The sequence below is a fragment of the Carassius gibelio genome, chromosome A24 (assembly GCF_023724105.1).
Source record: "Carassius gibelio isolate Cgi1373 ecotype wild population from Czech Republic chromosome A24, carGib1.2-hapl.c, whole genome shotgun sequence".
NCBI lineage: Eukaryota > Metazoa > Chordata > Actinopteri > Cypriniformes > Cyprinidae > Carassius > Carassius gibelio.
This window is the reverse complement of record NC_068394.1, coordinates 20,798,571-20,820,610: the sequence shown is the minus strand read 5'-3', so window position 1 is coordinate 20,820,610 and position 22,040 is coordinate 20,798,571. Positions and strand designations below refer to the sequence as shown.

The following is a 22,040-nucleotide window of genomic DNA, read 5'->3' as shown; positions in this document are numbered from 1 at the left end:
ACAGCATCTAACACTTCAGTTTCATCCATCGCACCCAAAGATAAACTGCAGTGCTTTACAACCATAGGACAGGAAGAGCTAAATAAACTTATCACTGTATCTAAACCAACAACATGTTTATTAGATCCTGTACCCACTAAATTACTGAAAGAGCTGTTACCTGTAGCCGAAGAACCGCTTCTCAATATCATAAACTCGTCGTTATCTTTAGGACACGTCCCAAAACCATTCAAGCTGGCGGTTATCAAGCCTCTTATTAAGAAACCAAAACTAGATCCTAGTGTACTGGCAAATTATAGGCCTATTTCAAATCTTCCATTTATGTCTAAAATTTTAGAAAAAGTTGTGTCTGCTCAATTGAGCACCTTCCTGCATAAAAATGATCTGTATGAAGAATTTCAGTCAGGTTTCAGGCCCCACCATAGCACAGAAACTGCACTTGTTAAAATTACAAATGACCTGCTCCTTGCGTCAGACCAAGGCTGCATCTCATTTCTAGTCTTACTTGATCTTAGTGCTGCGTTCGACACCATAGATCATGACATACTCATAGATCGATTACAAAACTATACAGGTATTCAAGGGCAGGCTCTAAGATGGTTTAGATCCTACCTGTCCGATCGCTACCATTTTGTTTACTTAAATGGGGAGTCATCTCATTTATCATCAGTAAAATATGGAGTGCCACAAGGATCCGTCCTAGGTCCCCTTCTATTTTCAATATACATGTTGCCCCTTGGTAATATTATTAGAAAATACGGAATTAGCTTCCACTGTTATGCTGATGATACTCAGCTATATATATCAACGAGACCAGATGAAACTTCCCAATTATCTAAGCTAACAGAGTGTGTTAAAAATGTAAAAGATTGGATGACAAAGAATTTTCTCCAATTAAATTCGGATAAGACGGAGATATTAATTATTGGACCAAAAAACACTACACAGAATCTTGTAGATTACAATCTGCAACTAGACGGATGTACTGTAACTTCCTCTACAGTCAGAAATCTGGGTGTTATATTAGACAGCAATTTGTCTTTTGAAAATCATATTTCCAATGTTACAAAAATTGCATTCTTCCATCTTAGAAACATTGCCAAGCTACGAAACATGTTATCTGTTTCTGATGCAGAAAAGCTAGTTCATGCATTCATGACCTCTAGACTGGACTATTGTAATGCACTTCTAGGTGGTTGTCCTGCTTCTTCAATAAACAAGCTACAGGTCGTCCAAAATGCAGCAGCGAGAGTCCTTACGAGGTCAAGAAAATATGATCATATTACCCCAATTTTACAGTCTCTGCACTGGCTACCTATTAAGTTCCGCATCAGTTACAAATTATCATTACTTACCTATAAGGCCCTAAATGGTTTAGCTCCTGCGTACCTAACTAGCCTTCTACCACGTTACAACCCATCACGCACCCTAAGGTCACAAAACGCTGGACTTTTAGTAGTTCCTAGGATAGCAAAGTCCACTAAAGGAGGTAGAGCCTTCTCACATTTGGCTCCCAAACTCTGGAATAGCCTTCCTGATAATGTTCGGGGTTCAGACACACTCTCTTTGTTTAAATCTAGATTAAAAACACATCTCTTTCGCCAAGCATTCGAATAATGTATCTTTTTAATTGTGAGTGTAGTTGCATCTGATCAAAGGTGCATTTTTATTCATTAGCTTGGGTTAAACTAATTTTACTTTGTTGGATCAGCAGCTATGCTAATGATGTCTGTATTTTGTTTCTATGTTTTGCCACGGGATTCACATCCCGTGGTAACTAGGATTTACACAAGCTCCAGTCTGGATCCAGAACACCTGAGAAGAGATGATGCTGACCCTCAGAGGACCTCAGATGATGCTAACCCTGAATGAACAAACAGAACTAACAATTATTCCTAAATGTGTGACTTAATCATATAATAACTTAATTAATAATATTGATAGTTCATCGTCTAGCTGACTACGTCTTGTATTATTATTATTTTTTAGTTTTTCTAAAATCCTGTCAAATGTGCACAAACTACTAGCTACTACTAAATATTGTAGAAACATAATTTTCTGTAAAGTTGCTTTGTAACGATTTGTTTTGTAAAAAGCGCTATACAAATAAACTTGAATTGAATTGAATTGAACAGCCTTTCTTGGATACAATAAAGTAAGGGCTGTAAAACCCCATCCTCATATCGGCTGGAGGGACCGGCTCTATTGCGTCCTTCACCAGTAGGACTGCGATTTCTACCCACAGAATAGGGGCATCGGAGGCTTTTACTGTAGTGAAACGGATATTGCTGAATTTCAGGGGATGCCGGGCGAGCTGAATCACATAGTCGAGCTGATGGTTCGTAAAAGCCTGCGAGACGAGTTGGGTAGTGCTGACCAGTTGCTTAGAAACCGTACAAGCAGGACCAGCAGAACCACAGCCGTACCCACAGTAGGGCAGCGAGGTGGAACACAGGGACCCAACTCAGGCGGCTTGTTAGCGGGCCTGAGTGGGGTGTGAGTGTGGGATGCATAGGCTCACCTGGTTCCACAGGTTGCCAGAGGGTGCATGAGTAGGGCCTTCGTTAATGCTCTCGAACCACCTGCTGCTGCCATCTGGCGAAGGAGGAGGATGAGTGAGGTCTGGTGCTTGGCCATCTGCAAACCCTACTGGAGCCCAGAAATAGAGAAAACCGCTCTCTCGTCGAGATTTCCAGATTCTCCACCTGGCCCTCCTCCAGGGGAAGGTGCCTTCACCATCCCCCAATAAGCAGCTACAGTAGGTAGACAACCAAAATGGGTAATACCACCGAATGTACTGCCACCGCAGAGCCATTCAATTGTGTGGTAAATTCCTTCACAAAACTAGTGTGTTCAGCTGTGATGCATTTCAGTCAAGTTTGAGCTTGTGATACTATTCTTACCTTTGCGCTGCACATTTCTGCACATCTCATTTTCTGGCACTGTTTTGACATGGGGGTGGAGTCATGGGATGGCGGTGTGTACAAGAGGTCTTGGCATGCCTCCCTGGAAGTGACGTCATTGGCCTGAGACACAGATCACAAATGATCTAGGCACCGTCATTGAGCAGTGGCGTGGAGGATCATATCCTTTTGTTCACTAGCATTAATATACATGAATATTTTTGCTTTATTAACTTTATTAACAAATGTATATGTGTATTAGTAGCATTTACTCAAGGTAAATAATTGTTAACATGAACATCTGCTGTTTATTTCTCTCACACTTTTATAAATAAATGTATGCATTTATACAAAGCCACTTACAAGTGCATTCAGGTTAACATATTTTACTTAACATGTTCTCTGGGAATTGAACCCACAACCTTTTGCACTGCTAACACTATGTTCTACCACTGAGCCACAGGAACACTGTTTTAAAGAATTAAAGTGTGTATTGTTAAATTTGGTTAACTAAATGTGTATTTACAGTGTTTGTTTAAACTCTCTTAACCTGCGGGAGGACACCAAGTGCACATAAGCGTTCTTTGTTTAGATTAGTTCAGAGTTGCTGCTTGTTTTAATGTAAAATAATGCAATTAACTTTATACATCATTAAAAAGGTCTGAGACTCAAGCTTCATATCGATCTCAGCTTTGTTTTTCATTTACATAACTCCTGGCATAAATTAAGCAATGACTGTCACAAAGTAAGTTTGAGTCTTTTTGGTTTAGTTTTCATGGCCATGAGACCATAAGTGTAGCCGGGGAGGTGGCTAGTAGTAGAGGGCGTAGCCATGCAGGTGGTTTCAGTTTTTAAGCAGGCATCTGAAAGGAGACCTGGAGACGGTGTCCAATCTTTTTTTGTGTGGAGGCATACTGTCTGGTAGCATTTCCCTGTTCTTTTGTGCACTGACATGGTTTAGGTGAGCAGGTAAACTAAGTGAATATCAATTGTTTGGCTTCATTTTCACAAGGCTTTTTATTAAATTAAGTCATTCTATTTTTAATGCAGACACATATTGAGCCATCATTTGTATATGTAGTACCTCATGTATGTGTTTGAATGTGCACATGGTCCTGGTGAGTAGGTAGGCTAAATGTACATTGGTTGTTTTGCTAACAAAGCCTTGTTTGTTTATGATAATCTAGAGGGGAAGACTCGGACTGAAATTAAATTTAGGTTTGAGGAAGTTTAAGAGAATTCCACTGAGATATTTGCAGTTTTGTGTGAATTGTATTTTTCTACTTCTTGTCCTCATGTGATCTTGCAACAGCAGTTTTTGGATCGAAAACAGAAGGAGGAAAAAAAAAGAGTTTTCTCATGCATTGATGGATCTTATGGATAAGGTATGAAAAGCTAACCCCAATGTTGTCTGACTACAGTTGGTTCTACAAGATGAAAATATTCAGGAACATACTCTTCAAAAAGAACTAAAGAGGTTGGTGAGGAAGGATCCTTGACATACAGTACACAAAGCGGCAATGCATTGGGTGGAGGAGGGACAGCCTCATAGAAATTTATCAAGTAAAGTAGTTCCTCAATTATTTGAAACAAAAATTTTTCTACTTGTGAAGAGAACCGGGTGGTTATCTCTCTGAATTTGTAAAATTGAAAGATATGGTCCTAAGACAGCAAACAGACTTTGATTTGATTCTTAAAACTTTGAGTACTCTAGAAGGGGTTGTAGGTAATGCTAATAGAGTTCGCAGAGCACCTGACAGCTTGATGAATGAACCTGTCCTCCCACTCACCCGTCACACAGCTTCTTCAGTCTGGAAGAAGCTGTGCGACGGGTGAGTGGGATCACCTGCGATGCAGAGGGCTTTACAGGTGATGTGGGTTCCATAAATGTCCTGGAGGGAGGGGACAGAGACACCAACAATTTTCTCAGCTGCTCTCACTATGCGTTAAATTGACTTGCGTCAGGACACGTTGCAGGCGCCATACCACACAGTGATGCAGCTAGTCAGGATACTGTTGATGGTGCCTCTGTAGAAGATGCACATGATGTTGCCTGGGGCTCTGGCTCTTCTCAGTTTGCTTAGGAATTAGAGATGCTGGTGAGCTTTCTTGGCCAGTGCTGCAGTGTTGTCTGTACAGGAGAGGTCCTCTGTGATGTGCACACGCAGGAACTTGGTGCTTCTCACTCTCTCCACAGATGCATCGTTGATGATCCGAGGAAAATTTTGAGTAAGGATTCTCCTGAAGTCAGCAACAATCTCCTTCATCTTCTCCACATTCAGAGAGAGATTGTTGTCACTGTGCCACCCGGATAGGCAGCTCACCTCACTCCTGTAGTTTGTCTCATCTCTGTTGCCATTGAGACCTGCTATAGTTGTGTCATCTGCAAACTTAATGAAGAGGTTGGAGTTGTGTGACAGTGTGCAGTTGTGTGTCAGCAGAGTGAAGAGAAGGGGGCTCAGCACACATCCTTGTGGGGCCCCAGTGTTCAGTGTGATGCTGCTGGATGTGTTACTGCTGACCCGTACTGCCTGAGGCCTTACAGTCTGATCAGTGAAGTGATGAGCCCTAGATGGACCAGTTTGTGAATGAGCTGTTGAGGGATGATTGTGTTGAATGTTGAACTGAACAGCATTCTGATGTATGAGTCTTTTTTTCTCTCTAGATGTGTGAGTGCTGAGTGGAGTGGTTGAACTGATATTCAAACTGAAAGGGGTCTGGGGGGAGGGGGTGGGATTGATAGGTATGGGAGTCCCTCAGGCAGCACGGGAGTCCCTCTACGCACCCTTCCTGGACCCACGAGGACACCAGCGTGCATGCACGGGAAAGAGACCAGTCTTGCAAGGAGAAGCACATTGGGCTTTTTAAACAGAGGCGGTGATGATGCTCAATTTACATCAGGTGTGCCCCATCACAAACTGCCAGCCCTGACTCGTGCAGCACCCCTCCTCTCTCACACAACCACTCCTGTCGGGAGCCTGGTGAAGGGCGGCGATTTGAGACGAGTTGCCGATGATAATTAGTGGGGAGGCAGCTAACTCGTCACATCATTGCAAAAAACTCACATATATATAAGCAGAAAGTTGAAAAATGTTGCGTTTACTTCACACAAGTAAAGCGCTATTTTCCCCTATTGCCATGAGAACCTTATGAAGTGACGTAATTACGTGATGTGAACATCATCTGCAAACCCCGAGTGAAACCAGGGTGAAACTTGAAGCGCGCAAATAATTCTTATTAGCCAACACAAATAAGCGCAAAAGAACGCGTAAAGCAGTTTCCCGATTTGTTACATAACAGTGGAGCCAGATTATATTGCGAGAACTTGTGAAAACTGCAGTTTGATGAAATGGAGAAAAAAAGGTGATTCCACAACACCCCCTCACTAGGCTACTAACACTGTTGTAGTTTCATTCAGAAGTTGATGCAACTTTACAGTTGTAAGATTGCACTTTTGTGTTACAGAACAGTACCAAAAACTTACAGTTCTAATTATATTAGTAGTATGTAAAATAATTTAAGTTACAGTAAGAGATTGCAACTTAAATAATAAGAAATGACTCTTTACATTAAGGTAGTAGCCTAGTGAGAAAAAGGTGTTGGGAGAATCACCTTTTTTTCTCTTTTTCATCAAACCGCAGTTTTTGCAAGTTCACGCAATTTCATCGCATAAAATTGCAAAAATATCCCACATATTCCATCGCAATTGTTAAGAAAACGTGCCGCAAAATCAAGGATTTTTGCCCGCCACAATCATGTAGCAACAATCACTTTCTGGGGAATAATTAACTCAAATGAAGTGAATATTCATGAGTCTATGAATATAACGTGCTTATTGCTTACAAATATTAAATTACCCAAAGAGGGAATATTTAATCATTTAAAGGTAACCTTTACTAGAATTAATTTAAGTTACCCTAGACAATCTGTTCATCCAGCGAACTGGATGCTAGACTTCCTTATCAAAATTTAATAAAAATACCCTTCTTACAAACTCCAAGAAATATTAATCTTCTGATCAGGAAAAAAAAAATTTCTGTGTCTGTACTACTAAGATTAATGAAATTAATTCATATAAAACAAAGCTCGTAGCGTAGATCACACGATTCAGGGACTTCGATCTCAATGAGCAATAAAACAATTCAATTCAAGCAAATTAAAGGATTTAATAAAAACAGACTACAGAGTACATAACTACAATTCACACAGAGTAAATATGAGTATATAGCAAAACGAAAATACAATTTAAACAAGGTAAACGAACAAGAATAATAATGAGATAAATGAGAGAGAGAGATAAAGAGAGAGAGAGAGGAAGAGAAAGTGAAAGTGACAATTTCAAACAGTTAACTTTGCAAGAGACCCCAAGTCATTGAATAATTTCACAAACATGGAATAGCCTAGACAACCTTAAACAGCAATTTTAGTTGCGATATAAGAAAGTACTTGCTTTGATCTGGCTCTTGTGTGTAGCTGCGCTCAAATTGTCCGGTCCGTGCGGCCTCAGCGTGGTTCTTTCCAGAGCAGATGATGCCCGAGCTCGATGGTTAACGCGAAGGTAAACTTTGCCAAAAGATGACTAGACTTAAGTTCGTTTGGCTCGTGAAGGCAATTGAACGAAGTCAAATATCAGAAGACAATAAAGAAAAACTAGAATGAAACGAAAAGTAAAGAAGAATAAACGGAGAACTTCTTGAAGTCCGGTTGCAAAGCTGGGAATCCTCTTTTCTCTCTGGCGGAATGCCCAGAATACAGGTTTCCCTGAGCTTTTACGTAAATCTAGGTTTACACCTATTTTTTAGTATGAGCCAATGAAGTGTAAACAAACTAAGGCGGGAAAAATCTTCTTTGTTTGCTGATCTCCGCCCACTGGTCTAATTTATGGCGATGTCAAAACATTTTTCTTAAGCAAGATCGTTCCTCTGAAACAATGCATCTTTTTGTAATTTGCTATCAAGATTCATTACAGTCGTGTTTTTACGATTATACAGACACCAAGAACTATGATTTTACCAATCCCGTATCCAAAGGTACAGAGTTATTCTTAACTAAATGCATATAAAGTTTGCATTAAACACACAGTAACATTCATATATTCCACTATGCCGCATACATACATTTGAGCACAAAAAGGGAGACATTAAAATACATTTAGAGGTAGTTTAAGTAAAAAAAGTCCATGGGCTAGCCAAAAAATGCTTGTGCCTGTTTTTGAGTGTGTGTGCGTCTCATGACTGTGTGTGCGTCTATTTCACTGGAATGTGCGATCAAGAAGGGGGGGTGTTTGTCTTCCCTTTTGAAGTTCGATATCGCATCTCTGGATAGTCTCCAAGGTGTTATAACTCTTATCCACTCCAGGACGTTGCCGTCATGGCGGCGCCCAGGGTGGTGAGTTATGTTGTAAGAGGGTTGTAAAATGAAAGTCCTGGTTTTTTCTTTAACTCACGTTCTGGTCTTTGAGTGTAGAATGTGTCAAAAGGGTCAGGATTCATTAATATGGAACAGATGGTTGAATACCATCCGCTCATTGGTGTTACAATCACACAAAAAATCAGCGTTTTTCTGAAGGGACTGGTTATTGTCTGAAGTGCAGGGCTCCATCCCAGCAGTTTGAAAAGTGCCCCTGAATAGAACATGCCGACTCGCTCTTCTCCATTTGCAATCTGTCACATTTTTCTTTCTTTTCTTTTTTTTTTTTGGTACTTTGGAATTTTGAAGAAAAATAAATGTAGTGAAGTTGAATACTTTTGAATTCTTGAATAAAAGTACCACAATTTAATTATACTCAAGAAAAAAAAATACTCAAGTACTGTAAAGAAAGTATTTGTAATTAGTTACTTTCAACCTCGTGGGGACATTTGGTCCCAATAACAGTGGATACCAATACACACACTGAGTTAGCATGTTATATTTACAATCAGCATTTATCACTTTATGCACTTTCTTTGTTAAAATAGTTTTTCACTAAGCTTGAGTTGTCTTCATAGACAACAGTTGTGTGTCCATGCCTTAAAATGCTATTAATGTATGCTTACACAAAGTTATTTTTTACTTTTTTGGGTAATTTTTTTTTTTTTTTGGTTTGTTGTTGTTTTTGGTTATTTGAATATAACTTGTGTGCTGGATATCTTTTTTTTATTTATTTTTTAGATTTATTTATGAAAGTAGAACATGGACAAATTTTAATTTTTGGTGAACTATCAGTGGATACCAATACATACACATGTGTCAGTCAGCAGTCGCCACAAATGGAAACCAATAGTTATTTCACTGCTCACTATACATTGTTATCACATATAACTAGACCCACTGTCATTATTTAAACGTTTGTGATCATTAATTTCAATCATTTTGGATAAATAATGATTTTTAGATGATGTTGCTATCATTAGATAATTTACAATTTCCCATAGACTATAAGGCTATATATAAAATGATAGAATATTAGGGCCACAGAGGGAAAAAAAAGACAAGTCATAATATTGTAACCAGTTGTTTTAAAGGAGGACAGTTGTTAAAATGACAGATGTGGGGCATTTCGTGAAATTGTACTTCAGTATGGTTTCATAAACAAAGACATGCTGATGTGCCAGAATATGAAGTATCACATTGTCATAACTATCAAAACTGTAAAAAGAATATGTTGCTTTTCTGCAGAAAGAACCAGCCTCATAAATTTATGACTTTATCCTTTTTCCTCAGTGGGACCCTAGTACTCTGTCATATAAACAAATACACATTCCATATGAATATAAAAACACAATGTGTAACATTATGTTCCTTTCTTGAATAAGGACAAAACAAAGCAGGTAAACTATCAGCTCCTTTCGAAACTGAAGTCACAGTGACTCTACAAGATGGAAAGCACAGAATCAAAGCATATTATACAAAATGATGCATACACATTGTAACGCTTTTAATCAGAAGGGCCGGATAGCTTGTCTAAATGGTTGTAGCAAGTGATAAGCAAAGACTCACAGACGTGACGGATATTCCACAGTGTTGATTTATTGTCGTCGTCGTCGATTCGCACACATTGGCAGTTTGCAAAGCACTCCACTAACAACTGCGTTACTAAACAAAAGAAACAAGATGAGAGCAACAGAAAAACAAAACGGACCTTTCACGCATACATGCGATGTTCACAGCTCGCGCTCCTGATTCCGACTGCCCACTCTGTGAGTGAGTAACAGAGTGCGTTCCACCTTAAAGGCGCAGTACACAATTCTACTTGTTACAGATTCCCCCCTGTCAAATAAAGGCTGACCCCAGCCGTACACAACCAAGGAGCATTATTGTTTCACTTAACAACCATACATACATGCCACAGTTGAAAAGCTGTTACAGGGTGAAAAAAACAAAAACAATGCACAACCAGTACAGTCTCTCAAGTCCGTACATTGCACTTATGTTCAATAAAACTAAAATAACTGTGTGCAACACCCACATATGGAATAATTTTTTCCCTTTTTTTTCCCTTTTCAAAACATCAAACCTTGAACCTTTGTCAATAAACAACAAGTGACAAACAAAACCATGTTTCAACTCTCCTTACTTAACTTCAACCTTTTGTGTATGATATGGGTTAGTCCACCTATTGACTGTCCAGTCAGAAGTGATTCTGGGGTTCCGTCTTGGTCTCAAGTTATAACGGTCAGTACCCTGCAACGGGTCATTTGTGTCCAATCTGTGAGTGTCAAAGTCACGTCTCATATCAGAGTACTCTGTGTCTGCAAAAACGGCACAGTCAAGTGTCCGTTCAGGTAAGCTCCCTGAGGAAACGTCATTGGGTAGTTCGATCAACCAGTCTCTAGCAACACTTAAGGCAGTATCATCAGAATTTCCAGCCCCGTATTGGATAGAATCACCTTCATCCACTGATTGTCCATCCCCACAATAATCAGAGAGTTTTTGTTTGGACAAAGCAGTATTCCATGAGTGAAAAGGCTGAAGGTTCACAACGTGAAACACACCAACATCCTCTCCAGTATCGACTTTTTCCAGCCTGTAGTTAACATCAGACAGCACTTTCGAGACCCTGTATGGACCAGAGTATACTGGAGCCAGCTTGGCTGTAAAGTTCACTATTGCATTAGATTTTGGGTGTGTTTTCACTCTAACCAGATCATCCACAACATAAGAAACCGAACGCTGTTTGAGGTCATAGTATCGTTTCCTACGTTTATGTCCTTCCTCTAGAGCTACTCTGGCGTGATCATGAGCATCTTGTAAGGAAGCTCTCAAGTTCTCCGGGTATGTTACATCCGGATCATCCACTCCATCAACATTCGGTTGTGTGACCAAATCAAGTGGAGTCTCAAGCTCACGTCCATACAACATCATTGACGGTGACAGGCCTGTACTCTCATGTGGTGCAGTACAAAGTGCGAAACATATCTGAGGTATGTATCTATCCCATGAGGTGTGTTTGTCCCCCACGTATGCACGAATGGCTGTTTTCAAGGTACGGTTCACCCTTTCTGTAGCGTTTGTCTGTGAGTGATATGCCGTAGTCAACCTGTGTTCTGTACCCAGGGCGGCCACCACATCCTCAAAGAGGTTACTCACAAAAGGCGTGCCACGGTCTGAAATCAGGTAAGTCGGTGCCCCGTGTCTGGCAAAGATTTCGCTCAGGAATTTACTTGCAGCAACTTGCGCTGTCACTGTTCTGACTGCATTTACCTCTACCCACTTTGAGAAGTAGTCGACAAACACAATAATATACTCATTTCCATTCTGCGTCTGAGGGAGAGGTCCCACAAAGTCTACTCCAGTGTATTCCCAAGGCTTTTGTGGTTTGATTGGGACCATCAGACCCGCTGGTTTCCTTTGACTAGGCTTTGTCAACTGACACACGGAACATGAGGTAACGTATGTCTTTACATCCTCTGGCATTTTTGGCCAGAAAAACCTAAACTTTAGCCTGGTCAATGTTTTGGTAATTCCGAGGTGTCCAGCAGTAGGGTGGTCATGGTAGTATTTTAACAAAGTACCTCTGATGGATGTAGGTGCGTAGAATTTGAGCTGTTTCATTGGATGTAGTCCACAAGTCACTTTAGAGTCTCTGACATACAGCAAACCATCATGAATTACATACTTTTCATCCACATCCTCATTTCCGGCACTGTTAAGGGCACATAAAAGATCACTGACCACTGGGTCATTTTCCTGTAATTGTCTCAACTGTGCTTTGTCTGTCAGCACAACTGAGGACAGGCTACGAAGATCCATTCCCCCAATGATTGCATAATCTGGCAGAATGTCTATTGGGGCAGCCTCGCATTGAATCGGGTTGCGGGACAAAGCATCTGGGACCTTGTTCTGAACACCTGGCTTATGCACAATACTAAAGTCAAAGTCCTGCAGGTGTAAGGACCATCTCGCTAGACGTCCTGAAGGGTTTGGGCGATTCATCAGCCATCTCAGGCTATTATGGTCTGTGTAGACCGTCACATGGAGGCCTTCTACATAGGGTCTAAAGTACTCCAGAGCCCAAATCACTCCTAAACATTCCTTTTCTGGCGTGGAGTAGGGTTTCTCAGCCTTGTGTAGAGTCCTGCTTGCAAAAGCCACAACAACATCTTGTCCCATGTCGTCTTTTTGCATTAGGGCCGCACCAAGACCCAGGTCGCAAGCGTCTGTGTGTATATAGAACGGCCGTGTGAAATTTGGAAAACATAAGATTGGTGCTGACGTGAGACACTTTGTCAAGAAATCCATAGCAGCCTGGCAACTGTCATCCCAGCAGAACGCTGTTTCTTTCCGGATGAGGCGGAAAAGTGGTTCCGCTTTACTCGCATAGCCAGGGATGAAGCGTCGATAATAGCCTGTAAGGCCAAGGAATCCTCTGACATCCTTTGTGTCTTTTGGTGTTCTGAACTCAGTCACCGCCTTTACTTTTGCCGGGTTTGGTGATATACCATTTGGTGTGACCCGGTAGCCAAGGAATATGAGCTCACTAAGACAGAACTGACATTTGCTCAGCTTTAGGGAGAGACCGGCTGTCTGCAGTCTCAACAGAACCTCCCGAAGGTCTTCAAGGTGTTTTTCAAAGGTCGGTGAAGCTATTACGATGTCGTCTAAGTACACTGCACAGCATTTATAAATCAGACCAGCTAGAACAGTGTTCATGACTCTTTGAAATGTTGCGGGGGCATTGCTGAGCCAGAAGGGAAGGACTTTGAACTGGAACAGGCCACAGTGAGATATAAAAGCAGTTTTTGGTCTAGACTTCCCCTCAACGGACACCTGCCAATACCCTCGAGACAGATCCAAAGTGGTAATAAACTTCCCACGGGACAGAAAGTCTAATGATTCATCCACCCTGGGCAGAGGATATGAATCTTTCAATGTGAGCTGATTTAGACCCCTGTAATCAACACAGAACCTGGGTTCTCCACAAGGTTTCTTTACGATCACGACCGGTGCAGCCCACGGGCTTGATGACGGTTCAATTATTCCTTCCTCCATCATTTGTTTTATCTGGCTCTCAATTATCTGCTTTTTCTCAGGGGAAGTACGGTAAGGTGGCAGATTTATCGGTTTTGCACTACCGGTGTCGATCATGTGTTCTGCCATTGACATATGGCCCAAGTGACCATCAAACATGCACCAAAAGCCTTCTGCCAGGGCAAGGAGCTGAGATTTTTGTTCCTGTCCCAAGCATGCCTCCTCGACTTTCCCACTCAAGTCAGATTTTTGGACATCCATGAACATCATGCGCCCTACCCCTGGCGTCTCCACCCATTCACTCGCTAGTTCACACGGTTCTGGCTCGACAGTGTCACATAAGGTTACCGTCCTGGATGGAACATGAATGTTGACTGCAGCTCTCAGCATGAAATCCATCCCTAAGACAATGGGTGAAGCGAGATCAGCGATAACAACAAATCTGTGGTAAAAACGCTTACCATGAAAACCAACATTAAGCCAAATGACGCCGGTTGGGCTGCAAGAAGCTCTGTTGGCTAACTGAATGGGGGGCGATGACCATGGTTGCATTTTCTCAGCGATTCCTGGAATGCCAGAAATAATATTACTCCCAATTGCAGACAGGGAAGCGCCTGTATCAAGAGCTGCATCAATCGCTCTGTTGTAGAGGTTTACTTTTACAATGAATGGGGTGTTCCAGAAAGAAGAAGAAGCCGGGTCTTCCAAATGACCCAGGACGAGCGGCTCAAGTGTGGACGCCGGAGAATGTTGGGGCACATTTACCTTCTGGAGGGAGGATTGCCCCTGTGAAATGTCCTCCCTCCCCTGAAGTTTCCCTTCTGCTGGTCATATTTATCTTCCTGCTCACCCCTGTTGTTATTGTTTTGGTTCTCGCTACTCTGATTACGACCTGGCGTTCCACTTTCTGTACGCAAGTTCTGCTGTGCAACCCCCGGGAAAACATCTGCTTGTGGCACAAAGCTACAGTTTGGACAATTTCGAGACGTGAAACCAGGTTTAGAGCATTTAAAGCAGTAAAGGTCACATGCTTGTTCCTTCCTTGGTAGCGGGGGCTCATTACGGCTGTTTGGGCCAAGAACAGAATGGAGCTCATGTGCCCGCATCAAGAGGTCAATGACTGATGTGATCTCTGTACCATAAATCGCGACTCTGTATCGCTCCAAGGCATGCTTACAAATCAGTTCAATTTGATCTTGTTCAGTTGGGGGAGACTTCAGCTTTTTGAATTCGCTCAATAGATGCGCTACAAATGTTGGAAAAGGCTCATCAGGCGCTTGGACACGGTCAAGGATGCCTCTCAAGATGTGCTCCTGATTGTCTGATGGAAGAAACACGCTTTTAAAAAGAGTGCGGAATTGTGTCCAAGCAGTGATGTGTTCACTCAATACTGAAAACCATTTCCTGGGCTCTTTGGCTAGGAAGCGAGGTAATTCGAGAAGAATCTGGGTGTCACTTAGCCCCAAAGAGGTTTTATAAACATCCACCAGCTGAAGCCAATCCTCAGGCTGAACCTTTCCATCACCTTTGAACACAGGGGGCTCGAGTTTTGACTGGTTCAAGACTGAGGCCAGCGCTCTAGTTGTGCTATTAAGCAGTGAATTATGAGAAAATTCTGCTGCATTTTCAGGTGCTATGTTGCAATCACCGGCTGTTGCTGAAAATTTTGGCATGTGAACAGTTTGGGTTTGGGCATATGGAGTGGAATAGGCAATTGGATCATTACGTGCAGGTAAGGGGTTTGAATTGGCTGTGTACATGTTTTGACTGTAATCGTCAATAATACCTCTCTGCAGATCAAGGGACTCCTTTAAGCATTTTCGCAGCGCTGCTACTTCAGTCCTTAGCGACTCAACCTGTGTCTCCAGGCAGACAGTCGGCTTTGGTGCTCTCCTCCTAGGCACAGACTCGAAAGGAAAAGTCAGGTCAGTCATATCCGTCATACCATCCACATATTTGGCCATTGTATACTATATAAGCAATATTAAATCAGCTTGGTATTCAGTAAATGTGGTAAAACAGTACACAACGTAGGTTTCAACAAAAGTCAACAATTGTCACCACTTTTACATTATGACAACAATGCGAGCAAATTGGTCTTAATTATTTTTGCACTCCTCAGCATCAGAGCAAAAACAAAACAAAAAAACAGAGAAGAAAAAAAAAATCAACTGTAGAAATAACAACCCAGTTTATGTTTCTCTAAATGAGTCAGAAAAATATTTTCAATCACATAAAAAAAATAAAATAAAAAAAAAATAAAAAAAAAAACAATTTTTTTTTTTTTCACAAAATAATCCCAAAACAGTACATATATATGCAAGCTTTCATGTCAAACCTGTTGAACAGTTCTGATGATGCTGTGAACACGTAATAACAGTTCGAATCTCGGTAAGATTCAGATGAATCAAGTCACTGGTGATTAGTGAACTAAGATATTCAGTCAGTATCCCACATTCTCTGTCCAAACTGGAAAAGGAGAAGAAAGAAAAAGAAAAAACAAATGCAGTTGCAACTCTTGAACAGTTTTGTTGAGCCGCTGGAGAATCAATGACTCATTTCACGATCCGAAACGAATCACACGTGCCATAATGAATCTCAACTGTCTGAACGGATCTCACGTGTCCGTGCACAAATTATCCACGTGCTTCTCGTGGCTTATGCAAAAACGTCCGCAAATCCACAATGAAAGATAATATCCTCGATCGACAATTCCAAAGGTCCGATCCGAGGCCAGAGACAAAATGTTCGGGCGCCACTTATAACGCTTTTAATCAGAAGGGCCGGATAGCTTGTCTAAATGGTTGTAGCAAGTGATAAGCAAAGACTCACAGACGTGACGGATATTCCACAGTGGTGATTTATTGTCGTCGTCGTCGATTCGCACACATTGGCAGTTTGCAAAGCACTCCACTAACAACTGCGTTACTAAACAAAAGAAACAAGATGAGAGCAACAGAAAAACAAAACGGACCTTTCACGCATACATGCGATGTTCACAGCTCGCGCTCCTGATTCCGACTGCCCACTCTGTGAGTGAGTAACAGAGTGCGTTCCACCTTAAAGGCGCAGTACACAATTCTACTTGTTACAACTTTCAAAGGTCTGTATATAACACACCCTGCATGTCTGCACACTAAAATAAATGCAGGACAAATCCATACACATCAACTGAACAGACAAATGAATGGATGCAGTAGCCTCCCTGCAGCCTTGTATTACACACAGTATACCGCACAAACATCATAAGAGGCCAAATTCGTAAAAAAACCAACCCAAAAAAACCCTATTTCCTCTGCCACAGCAGGACATCTTTTACCTAAATTGAAAGCACACATACTAACTAAAATAATTCAACACATATTGGTCCCTCAGCAGCCGACCACTGTCGTCATCAGGGAAGATTGCCAGAGTGTCCCAGTCCATGGCTGGTGGCACTCTGGGGGCCCTCTCCTTCCTCAGGCAGGCCACATTGTGGAGGACAGCACAAGCCACAGTAATATCACATGCCCTAACAGGGTTGACCCTTAATTTGTGAAGGCAGTGAAAGCGTGCCTTCAGGAGGCCAAAGGTCATTTCAACTCTGGCTCTGGTCCTGGCATGGGCATGGTTGTAGGCCTGCTGTGCTTCCTGGGGGTCTGTGAAAGGTGTCAGGAGAAAAGGCTGGCAGCCATACCCCCTGTCTCCCAGCAACACACCAGAGAATTCACCTGTCAACACAAAATCTCATCATTACTACCTCATAAACACAGTGATATTCTTGACACAGCCATGATGGTTATAAATAGGGGTTGTGTGGCTTACCTTGTGATAGGCACTGATAGATTTCAGAGGCCCGAAAGATTCTGGAGTCATGGACTGAGCCAGGCCATTTTGCCACAACATTGCTGATCACACAGTCAGCATTGCAGACCATCTGAAATCATAAGATGAAGAATATTACACAAATCAATGCACATCATTGGCAATGCAGAGTGTTTGTCAATGGACAATATCAAAAAGTTATGTTCACCTAAACATCAATGCTGTGAAAGGATTTCCTATTCACAAAATCGGCCTCATGGGCACCTGAGGGGGCTTTTATCCTTATGTGTGTGCAGTCCACTGCACAAATGACATTGGGGAAACCTGTCACACAAAGTAATGAGTATCCTACTATGTGTTAACAGTTGTCCTGTAATTTGTAGATCCTCTTACCTGCAATCCTATAGAACTCCTCTTTCATGTCACAAAGTCTTCTGTGTCCAGGGAAGGAGATGAAGACATCTGCTAATGCTTTGATAGCCAGACACACACTCCTTATTGTGCGGCAAATTGTGGCCTTGTTCAGCTGTTCTGCATCCCCCACTGAGTACAGGAAGACTCCACTAGCAAAAAAGCGCAAGGCCACACAAACCATTTGCTCCACACTCAGTGCATGGCTCCATGCAGTGCGGTGCTTAATCCTGGGACCCAGTAGTCTGCATAGATACCTGATGCCATCTGCAGAAAACCTGTATCTTTCATATAGATGGTCATCAGGGAAGGCCAGTGGGTCCAACCGGTCCCTGAAGACCCTTTCTCGCCTGAAGGCTCTCCTCAGCACAAGTGCTTCTTCATCCACCACATCTCGCAAGAATGGGCATGCCATTGTCAGAGCAGAAAGGAACACACAATTTTGGGCCTTCATATAGGCTAGTGGCCACACCTGGTGCTGGGGGGGTGGGCAAAAGAGGCCGGTGCCTTATAACGATGACTTGGTTGTACTGATTGCTGTGAAAATAAAAAATACCTTAGAAAGATGCCACCGTCCTGTGTGTTCACAATAAGAGCTCATATGTCATGGCTCACTTGACTTTACGAGAATATATTATTATTAATATATTATATATTTATTTTGAGCTGTGTCATCTTCTTGGAGCTGGGGGAGGAAAGAAAAATAATGATTAATACATTTGTGTTACAGTTAGCATACAGTGTACATTGAAGGCATATCTCACCTCCCTCTCAAGTTTTTTTTATTTCAAGGTCCAGTTTCCTAATTGTCCTCTTTTTTTATTTCGGACTCCAGTGCAAGATTTTCTATCTTTTTCTTCTTGTACTGAATGTCTATGTCTGCCAGTTCTATTTGGCGCCGGAGGTGGTTGCCATACAACTTTCTGATAGCTTGTGAGCTCTGTGAACACAATACAATTAGCGCAGCTGGAATTTGGCAGGATGTGGTGTCCTTTTATTAATACGCACTATGTTGCCAGGCTGGTTTTCCCATTGTATAGCATCTGGGTCCTGTAAAAGAAATTAGATTTTTTTATTTTGATGAGGACTCCTCACCATTGTAGAGTAAATAGTATTTTCACAGTCTTAACATGATACCTCATGCCTTCTGGAATCCAGAGAGATGGTCTCCATCATCGTCTCCATCATGTGCTGTTGCTGCTGCACTGGGGCTTTCACGCTATCACATTTAATCGGATTCATATTGAAGCTAGTAGACAAGACATGCCAGGCCTACAGTATGCCTTTGATGGAGTACTCACTGGATCAGCATCGTCTGGTGCTTGTGCTGGTGGCTCTAACAGGAACACAGTGCTGCCAGACACTGCAAGGCAATAGGTAAACCAAAGTCAGACAGTCCAAATTGATTCAATATGAATGTGGTTGTATTCCATGTAGAGATGGAAGGACATACCTTGAATGAAGCGGGTGGCATCTTGGGAGGAACCTATGCTTGTCTTTTTCCCCCCAGGGATCCCCTCTAAGACGGGCCTGCCTTTATTTAGCTCCAAGGCCATGTCCTCTGCTGGGGTAAGGTCAGCCTTTGGTGACCCACCACCCGTGCCTTGTCTGTGGGTATTCTTTTTCACTGCTAAAACAGTACAGACAATGTGTGAGCAGGCACCTTCTGGGTACAATATATGCTTGTGCTTTGTTAAATATTAGTCAGGGACCATACCATTCTGCAGAATGTTCTTGTATTTGATTTTGACCTGCTGCCATGTCCGTTTTGGCCCGTTCATGTTTAATCTACATCACACGCACACACACACACACACATTCTTTATCACAAGAACATTTAATGGAGTCACACTGACAAAAATGACTTGGTATTTTTGTATTGTTTTCAGTAGAAATATATAAAAAAAAACAATAAAGATGTATTTTCTTGATTTTCTAAATGACCTAGCAAAATAAGTATAGGTTTAGACCAAAAATATAAACTTCAAGTAAATGTGTGCTTAAAACAAGCAAAAAATTTAAATATCTGTCAATATAATAAGAATATCAATATCAAGAATAACAATATAATAAAAAATTATCTTGAAATAAGTTTACTTTTTCCATAAACACTTACTTTTAGAAAAGTTCTCTTGTTTCACTGGCAGAGTTTTTTGCTTATTTTCCTAGGTTATTTTGCTCTAGAAAATATTTAAGATTTTTTTTAGATATTTTTTTTTTTACTGAAAACAAGACAAAAATACTAAGTAAGAAAGATATTTTTGCAGTGCAGTGAGCAACCGACCTTGGGTCCTTTGAAAGGCGCTATATAAATTAAAGTGATTATTATTATAGCTCATCTATGTATTCAAGAAAATTTTATTTATATAGCACTTTTCACAATTGTTTCATTCTGTCAAAGCTGCTTTACATTAATAAAAGCAGGGGAAACACAAAAAAAGCGGTGCGGTGAGTGTGTAATTGTGCACTACTTACGCATTCAGGCGGTCTGCAATACTTTGCCACGCTTTTTCTCTTTGCTTTATCACTGTGGCGGTGTTGCCTTTCTTCTTAATTATATCTTTTACCTTCTCGTATGCCTCCATGAGGATTTGTGCTTCCGACGGGGAAAAGTACGCGGCTCTAGTTGCCATGGTAAATCAGTTAATCTGTGATCTGTGGCGGGGTCTATTTGAGTGAGCCGTGAGCGCGCACCTATCCAGGATTGGTTTCACCTGGCTTAATGAATCCGTGTCTGCTCATCCTGGCTTGGTCTTTGTGCAACCAATTAAGCCTGGACGCACATGTTTTGGCTTTATTGAGCTCAGCTGAGTCATTTATCCCGGATGTCTTAATTATAATTTTGTGCAACAGGCCCCAGATCACCAGTCACCATATCACTTGGACACTAGCACCTCTCATCTGTTGCACCACACCCAAAATACATCTCCCATGATCCTCTGCATCACTAACACCTTGCCACACCTGCACCTCTTTCATCAGCTAATCTCCTTGCCACACCTGCACCTCATTTACACACACATATAAGCAGCACTCACACACAGCCACATTGCAAAGTCTTGTTTAGCCTACCTGACATTTCCGATTGTTCTTCCTAGTTTTTGTTGTTCCCGTGTACTATCTTGGATTGTTTAAACCAACTCTGATTCTCTGCTGCCTGCCCTGTTCTCTGATTGTTACCGTTAATGATTCTGGATATCCCTAACACACCTGATGCCGTTCCTGATTTCTGCCTGTATGACAAATTCTGCACATGGATCTGAACGCCTTTGACTTCTCGTTACAGAAGACTTTGCCAAACCAGGATCCAGCAGCCTTAATGAGAACATCCAGGTCAGTCATGAACCCAGTAGCCCAAATTATGGGTCTACGTCAAGGAATTCTGCCCATCGAGGACTATGTGAGGGACTTTGTTGAGCTGGCCCCTTTATCTATCATGGACAAGATATGTCTGATGATATTTTTTCGTGGTGGCCTATACGAGGCTCTCTGTTCACTCATGCCATTGCACAAACATCACGGGACACTTGAAAGTTATATAGATCTGGCACTTCAATTAAGTGGCTCTGCATTTACTGTGGGTGTTGTGGATGACAAGATGGCCGCCACCCCAGCGCCGCTGCACAAGATGGCCGCCAGCCCAGCGCCGCTGCACAATACGGCAGGCACAGTTGATCTTCCGGAGTCAAGTTAGGTCCCAGTCGACTGTCCAGAGTCAAATCAGGTCCCCGATGATCAGGTCAGTTGATCTTCAGGAACCAAGTCACAGTTGATCTTTGTGAGCAAAGTCAAGTCAAAGTTGATCTTTGTGAGCAAAGTCAAGTCACAGTTGATCTTTGTGAGCAAAGTCAAGTCCCCAACGATCTCCGTGAGCAAAGTCAAGTCCCCAACGATCTCCGTGAGCAAAGTCAAGTCATAGTTGATCTTCGTGAGCAAAGTCAAGTCATAGTTGATCTTCGTGAGCAAAGTCAAATCACCACTGTTCTGCCAGAGCCTCGTCACGTCTCAGCCGAACCCCCAGAGTCTTCTCGGCTGTGGTGGTCCTCTGCTCCACCCTAGTGGGCTTCTGTCCTGTCTTCTCAACTGTGGTGGTCCTCTGCTCCACCCTAGTGGGCTTCTGTCCCGTCTTCTTGACTGTGGTGGTCCTCAACTCCGCCCTGGTGGGATCCACCTGCTCCGCTCTGGTGGGCTCCCACGCCACCTGCTCTGCCTTGGCGGGCCCCTGTTCCCGAGTTAAGGGGACGGGGCGTAATGTCACGATCATTAACTGGAGTGCCCACGAACTTCAGTAGAGGCCACTCCACTCAGGACCTTTCCACCCATCAACCACCAGATGCCACCATATCACTTGGACACCTCTTATATGTTGCACCACACCCAAACTACATCTCCCATGAGCCTCTGCATCACTATCACCTTGCCACACCTGCACCTCATTTACACACACACGCACATATAAGCAACACTCACACA

General features: G+C 42.2%; 2 protein-coding genes across 2 annotated transcripts in view; both read right to left on the bottom strand.

Annotated features, from left to right (window-relative positions):
* The window catches only part of LOC127946068 (uncharacterized), a 431,051-nt gene that overhangs the window by 203,304 nt on the left and 205,707 nt on the right, over nucleotides 1–22,040 (bottom strand). The gene's annotated exons all lie outside the window — the stretch shown is intronic.
* On the bottom strand, nucleotides 16,150–17,270 carry LOC127946077 (putative nuclease HARBI1). The gene is made up of 2 exons (XM_052542391.1): nucleotides 17,157–17,270; nucleotides 16,150–17,062 (listed from the first exon to the last, which is right to left on the bottom strand). The coding sequence occupies exons 1-2, from the start codon at nucleotides 17,266–17,268 to the stop codon at nucleotides 16,692–16,694; spliced, it is 483 nt and encodes a 160-aa protein (XP_052398351.1). The 5' UTR covers nucleotides 17,269–17,270; the 3' UTR covers nucleotides 16,150–16,691.

Excerpts from the sequence above, each read along its gene's own strand:
- LOC127946077 (XM_052542391.1), bottom strand. The coding sequence starts at position 17,268 with ATGGTCTGCAATGCTGACTGTGTGATCAGCAATGTTGTGGCAAAATGG. Across the intron at positions 17,063-17,156 it reads CTATCAGTGCCTATCACAAG|GTGAATTCTCTGGTGTGTTG; the intron begins GTAAGCCACACA and ends TTGTGTTGACAG.